This window comes from Vigna unguiculata, chromosome 8, assembly GCF_004118075.2.
Source record: "Vigna unguiculata cultivar IT97K-499-35 chromosome 8, ASM411807v1, whole genome shotgun sequence".
In the NCBI taxonomy this organism is placed as follows: domain Eukaryota; kingdom Viridiplantae; phylum Streptophyta; class Magnoliopsida; order Fabales; family Fabaceae; genus Vigna; species Vigna unguiculata.
In genome coordinates, this window is record NC_040286.1 from 12,788,377 (window position 1) to 12,795,883 (window position 7,507).

At 30.6% G+C, this 7,507-nt stretch overlaps 1 protein-coding gene across 1 annotated transcript; it reads right to left on the reverse strand.

Moving 5' to 3' along the window:
* Nucleotides 1–3,498: 3,498 nt before the first annotated feature.
* On the reverse strand, nucleotides 3,499–5,801 carry LOC114193887 (probable receptor-like protein kinase At1g11050). The gene has a single exon (XM_028083860.1). The coding sequence runs from the start codon at nucleotides 5,756–5,758 to the stop codon at nucleotides 3,965–3,967; it is 1,794 nt and encodes a 597-aa protein (XP_027939661.1). The 5' UTR covers nucleotides 5,759–5,801; the 3' UTR covers nucleotides 3,499–3,964.
* Nucleotides 5,802–7,507: the final 1,706 nt, after the last annotated feature.

Genomic DNA, 7,507 nt, shown 5'->3' on the forward strand with positions numbered 1-7,507 from the left:
TTTAAATAAGTATATTGATGATGAATAAAAAATAGAATCTTTTTTTAAGTGATAAAAGATAATCTAGTTGTGAAGATGATAACGAGACAAATTCATTTTATTCACATATTCTGAATCATGATACTAATAATTCAATTGTTCAATTAGTGGAGTCCTCTCTTAAGATTCTTATCAACAATATGATTATTTACCTTGAAAAAGAAATACTAGAAAATTTTAGTTAGTTCTAATTTTTTATGAGGTTTAACAATCTCAAGGAACGGAAGACAATCCTTTAAATATGTGTGATTTCTTTTATAATTATTATTATACTAAATTATGTATTTTATTATGTTAATGAAAATAATTAAATATATAAATTTTAAATATATTATTTTCACTCTTCCAAAAATATTGGTCAAGATTCGTTGGTGTTTCTGTTTACTCTTCAGCATTTGATATTTTTTCTAATTTTTTATTAAGTGACTTAATCTTGTTGATGGATGTTGTATAACTTATAAATTGACACTTTTTATTTGATTGGTTGAAGCTTGTTGATGAAGATGATATAAATAAGTGTGAAAAGGAACAAAGTTAAAAAAAAAAACAGAAAAGAAAAGAAAAATAAAGTGTGAAACAAAGCAAGGAACTTTGAGTAAGAGTGCTAGAAAATAGTTTTTATGCTAATTAAACATGCATTTGAACTCATCACTTTCCATCCTCATTTCCTTCACATTTCAGGATTCAAGCCTTGCTTACCTTTCATATACCACACCCTTAGCCCAACCTCATTACAAGCCATTAAATAAGTTCTTTTAATCTTCAAATTGCATTCATGTGATTGGTATTATTTAGGAACTTTGCAAAGCCATAAGGATGTTCATTGGATTGGATTGTGAGAGCAATTATGACCCATATACTTGAGTGTAGAGTGGAAACACCGTCTGTGAGGTTGAAACTGTTTTTGCCATTAAATCTTGAATGTTCACTACTTGTAATCTTTGTTTGGAGTTATTTTTTATGATTAATTGTTTTGCAACTTGAATTGGATTGTTTTGCTAGTTGCTAGCATGTGCAGGATAAAGCTAGGATTTTTAAAGAATTATTTGGTGCAAATTTGTGATATTGGTTTTATGTTTTAAGAAATATTAGTGGTTTTTCCTTATCTTGACTAGACAAGTCTAACAACACACATTAGATGAGTTTGTCCATATACTAATCAGACGAGTTTTAAAATATATATTAGATGAATATGTCTACCCATTGATTAGATAAGTATACCAAAGCTTTGTTATCCCATGTATACCAAAGATTAACCAATTGTATAATTCGTTTAACTACATTGATTAGATAAGTATACCAAAGATTAACCAATTGTATAATTCGTTTAACTACATTTCAAAGCTTTGTTATCCCATGTATAATGTATGTTGTTTTTATAGTAAAATATTAATTTAACCAAATTTTCAACTCAATTTCTCCATTTTCTTTTAGCTTGGTTTTGTATATCCATTTGACTCCAATTGGTTTCATACATGTTGGCAATTTTGTTAATTCCCAAGTATTGTTCTTCTCTATGGCTTCCATCTCCTTTTCATTGCATCTCTCTATTTCTTACTTTTGGCAACTTCTTCATAAGTCACGGGATTATCTTTTGTCACCATCATAACATTATTTTCATTATCTGATAGACCATTTCCCCTTTCATAGTCAGCCATCCAAACTAGTTCTCTTCTATATCTCCTGGTCCTCCTTTGAGCTATCACTGGAGTTAGAACTGTTGTTTCCAACATTACCTACATTTAGTGGTTCTATAGATTGCTCTACAAATTGTTGTGCTACCAGTTCTGCATTGTTTGGTTCATCATCCTCAACATCTTGTTGTTGTGCCTCATTATCATCCAGACTCTCTTGGTGGTTTGTGTCTTCAATTTTCTCCTAGTTCCAGGACTTTCCTTCTTCGAACACAACATCTTTGCCGGTAATGATCCAGTTTTAACAGGATCAAATAATCTGTAGGCTTTTGATTCATCACTAACTCCAAGAAGAACACATCTCTTGCTTTTATCATCCAACTTGATGTGTAGTTGGTCTGGTGTATTAACGTGAGCAATGCATCCAAACACTCTAAAATAATCCACATATGGCTGCACTCCACTCCATGCTTCTTCAGGAGTTTTATTTTGCACTGTTGTCGTAGGGTTTCAATTTAAGATGTGTGTCAATTTAATCTTTTTAATCAATTTTTGTTAAGTTTATTTAACATTTCAAAAACATTTTATAATAGTATTTGAGTTAAAATTGAAATGAAAATATATTAAACGATGTAAAAAAATTAAAAATTATCATCAAATATATTTGAGACATCAAATAAGTTTAATAAAATTTAGTTAAAAAGACTAAATCTATATATTTCTAAATATAAGAGACTAAATTAGTTTAAAATTTAAAAAAAATACTAATTTTAATTTTTACTGAAAGTTAAGAAATAAAAAATATATTTGAAAGTAAAAAATAAAAAATATATTTAAAAAATAAAATAGAGTTCGGAGAAGTCGCATCTAGATTTGTCAACTCTGGCGAAGAGTTAATTGACTTTCTCACTTTGCTGTGTCCACGCATATTTTTCTCCCCCTTTCACTCCTGATCACCTTTTTAACAAGGTTGAATTCAAAGATAAGTGGCAGGATAAAAGTTGTCAAGAGGCACAAAAACTAAGAAAAATGGATAGTGAATATTCTACTAAAATACCAATTACAAAAACTTAGTTGTTCAGCATAATTCAATTAAAAACAAAAATAAATATAAAGGAAATGTAACAGATTAAAGAAAACGAGGTGGTTAAGGATATTGAAAAGAGAATATGGAGGAATGGTTGTCATGGTTAATGAGATTTCACATTCAATTTTTTTAAATTTTATGTACCCAAAATTATTATTTTTTTTAAATTATATATGATGGTAAAAAATGAAGCTTATAAATGACCTAATTAATTGAATATTAAAGGAACTCAATAACACTATCTAATATATATATATATATATATATATATATATATATATATATATATATATATATATATATATATATATATATAAGACTATCAACATCAAGATTAGTATTCAAACTTTTATGCTATAAATGAACATTGGATAAAGAGATTTTTGGATGATAGTAGTCAAATTCACTTGGTCTTTTACATGACAAATAAGATAGTATTATCGCGGGCAACAGAAAATCTTACATTATCGATAAACTAAATAATGTACCGTATTTGTTGTTTAGTTTAAGTCTTCTATCACGAGCAACAAATTAGTCCTTAGTTTATATGTTGAAGCCTTCTTTTCCACAAATAGGAATATATGTTGAAGCTTTTTTGAAGTTTCATGTGTGCCTTGAAGTGACAGCAAAAAGTATGTTGGAACACAAGTCATTAGAATACAGATAAATGATTGAAAATCTAAAATAGATTAATTTTTAGATAAAAGCATAAAATGATTATGCTTTCTTTTACCATTGTATTTATCAGCGTATTTGCCACTGTATTTTACAGCGTCTACCTTCTAAACTAACCCAATACGACATGGAATAGTAATGACATGTACGTCAGACTATGACAATTGATGCCATTACATATGTATGTAGCATCGTATGAGTGGTAGAACATGGAGGGCCTCCAAAACCGATTCTATGAAAATATATGACTCTTATTGTATTCTTCTTTTTTGAGATACACAAAAAGAAATGAAGTTTTCTTCTTGTTTACTTTTTTTCTCACATCGTTTTGGTATTCCTTCTTGACTTGCTCTGTTTTCTTTTCTATCTTCATAATGGAAAATATTACATGAATAGCATTAAATTTGTTATCAACATGTTAGCTCCCATAACTGTTGCTGTTGGAGCTCCTCCATTATGACTAGGAGTAGAGTTTTGATGAATTGTTTAGTTGTAGGGTTGATTAAGATGAAACAAGTGGGTTTGATCTTCAACCACTTCTCTGCAAACCATGCAACAGAGAAGATTGAAAGGACGCATGACCAAGTGGCACTGGCCTCTCAGGTAATTCAGGAATCTCAATGTCACCTTCTAACATCTTAAGGGCCTCAACAATAGTAGGTCTAAACGCCACTACCAAATGAGCACATAACATTCCAACATGAACAAACCTTACCATATTTTTCACTGACCCTTCTCTTATTGACTCATCAAAAATCTCCTCCATCTTTCCAGATTCTGCAAGTGCCCATACCCAATCTGTAACTGAATCCGTGGAAGAATTCAAAGCATCAAGCACTTTTCTTCCACTCATGATTTCCAGAATCACAATACCGAAACTGTACACATCACTTTTCTCACTAAGTTGCCCATACAGTGCATATTCTGGTGCTACATAACCATAAGTGCCAGCAACCCCTGTAGTTAGATGAGATTCACCATCATTACCCTGTTTGGCCAACCCAAAATCTGCCAATTTAGCATGCATTTTGGAGTCCAAAAGTATGTTGGTAGCTTTTATGTCACGATGATAAATTGGGGGTTTGATTTCATAGTGCAAATAAGCAAGCCCCTTAGCCACATCAAGGATTATGTTCTTCCTTTCTGGCCATGTTAGCCTATTACCACCATAACAACACAAATGATCACTCAGGCTTCCATTAGGCATAAACTCATAAATCAAAAACCTCCTCTTACCTTTCAAACTATCACTTGTAACACAACAACCCCGAAGAGCAAGAAGATTCCTGTGCTTTATTGTGCTTATGATCCCAACTTCATAGCAGAACTCTTCATCGCCTTTACTTTCCAAATCAAAAATTTCCTTCACCGCAACCACAGTGCCATCTGAAAGAGCCCCTTTGTACACAATCCCATCACCACCTTTCCCAATCACATTACTCTCGGAAAATTTACTCGTGCCACGTTCCAGCTCTGATATCTGCAACCATTTAGCACCTGTACCAGGCAAAACACCAGCCCTAACCTCGTTTTCAACTTCCCTGCGACGAACGTTTTCCTTTCTTCTCTTATCCCACTTCCTGTACACGACCATCAGAGCAAGAGCAAAACCAAACACAACACCAACAACAACACCCAACAACGTAATTACAAGCTTGATCTTTTTTCTTCTTTTGTTTGATGACCCTTTTCTTCCTGCATTAGATGGTTGTGTCATGCCAAGTATGCATCCAGTAGTGCTCAGATCTGTGGTCCCAAACGGATTAGCAACAGCTGCAACGTATAGAACTGTGTAGTAAAAACATCTGTTGGCATTTGGGTCAGTACGTTTCAGATTGGAAACCAATTCTAAAGCAGCGTCAATGCAATTACTGCAGAGGGTTTGGTCTTTAAGGTCCCCTTTGCACGATGTTTTCACTGGGCCATCCATGGCGACCTTTTGGTTCCAATCTTGTAGAGTTGTAATCCCTGCACAAGCTGAAGAGTTGGTGACAAACTGGGTTGGGTTAGGGAAGCAAAAAGAGACTATGTTTGGTTTCACTGAGATGGCTGCAAGGTTGTGTTTGAAATCAGATAAGCAAGTGGAGGAAGTGTTTAGATCAGGAAGGTAAAACATAGATGTTTCTTTGAGATGTTCAGCAAGGCCTATGCCGAAGATGCTCGAAAGTTCTTGACAGCAGAGATCTTTGTTAACAGGGTCTTTGTTGCAGATTGAAGCGTTCCAGGGAATGGTTTTAACATAGGTGAGATCCATGGGGCATGAAGAAGATGCAGCAACAGCAACTATGAGAATGGTGAAGAGCAACATGAAGGTAAGGATCATCTTGCTTAAAGAAGACTTCTTTTATGTGTATTCTGAGTCTTTGTATTATAATATACCTGCAACACACAGGATCTAACAAACATTTTTAATAGGTTAATAAATGAATTTAGAAATTTTTTTCCTTTTTTTTTCCTTTTAAGGATATGATTGGAAAAACGTTTTCTATAAGAAAAAAAATGTATGTTAAAATTAAGTTATGTGTAAATTAGTTTATAGAATTTTTTAAAACACTTTTGTAAACTCTTATTATTATTTTTTTAACTTTAACGTTAGTCAATTTTAGATTCGGAAAAAATTATTTCATTTTTATTATTTTTATGAGTATTTTATGGAATAATTTATTCAAATATATTTTTATTTTCTCTCTTTGAAATGTTTATAGAAAATTTTGTTCAAACATGTTAGTAAATAATAAATAAGAAGTATAAAAAAACATTTTTATTAGAAGTTTAAATAAAAAATATGAAAAGAATAAAAAAGATTTATTTATCATAAGCTTTATTATATTTTTAGTCTTCTTATTCATTAATTTTAGTTGGTTTGGTTTAACTTTAAATAAATAGTCCAATTAATTTTTTCAAGTTGATCTCATTATTTGTTTTATTCAATTTGCATTCAATAAATGTTAACAGTTTTATATTTATGCATAATGTATTTTTTACCATTATGAACTGACAATTTATATTAATAACATTAATACGAACCCATAATTTTTTTTAATTAAGAAATTTTTTGAAACTTGTATTAATAGAAGAACTTAACTAACTATAATAGATATTGTATAAGATAAACATTAAATTTTAAAGAATTTAACAAATAAAATATTCTCCATAGATTAATTTTAATTTATAATTTTTGTTTGGAAGTATTTAGTAGAAATTTCTCCGTTCGTACCTATGTTTTACGGGTCAACACTGGCTTGCTTTGGCCGAAAGACAAGTTCTACAGGAAATGACATCGAAAATGTATGGTTCTTACTAGTCATTATTCGAACAACTTCTTTTTCTTTTCCTATTATGTGTATTAAAAAAGTGTATTTTTTGTGGCTTTTGGTTAAACACAAAAACAGGCGTACCAATGCAGTAAAAAAAGTGATAAATATAAATGATAATTAATTTTCTGAGGATAATTTTAATTTTTGTGTGGATCTCGTCATAGATGATATATTAGTGTTTGAAAAACTACAAAATAATCCAAGGATCTAACGCATAAATATGACATCATGTAGTAAAACTATAATAGCTAATTATTTTACTTGAAAATAGTTAATATGAAACTTGTCGCTTGATATAACAATTTCGAGTTTCTTAAAACTAAAAGTCAAATTGATTAAAGTTGGCAAGTGTCGATATCCTTATGTTATTAGATATTTTTCCTTCACCTAATAGATTTAATCTTCTTATTTGTGATTCTTCTTTCACTCATCCTTTTCACGTACTAGAAATCTAGTTTAAGTACAAGAGCTACTAAAAATGTAATTGTAAGTTTAAATATCACTCACATTATATTATGTAAAAATGAAAAAAATTGAATAACATATAAAGAAGATCCATAAATACATTATATTGAGATATTAAATTGAAGATGGTTTTAATATCTTTTGTGAGTTTAGCTTATGATAGAATTAAATCAAATAGTTATCGAGTTCTAAAGTTGCCAAAATAGGTCACCTGACCTACCACGAGTTGGTCATTTGGTTATATATTAAAATACTTTATTGGTTCTCGTATTTATTCAAAAATCTCAATT

Excerpts from the sequence above, each read along its gene's own strand:
- LOC114193887 (XM_028083860.1), bottom strand. The coding sequence starts at position 5,758 with ATGATCCTTACCTTCATGTTGCTCTTCACCATTCTCATAGTTGCTGTT.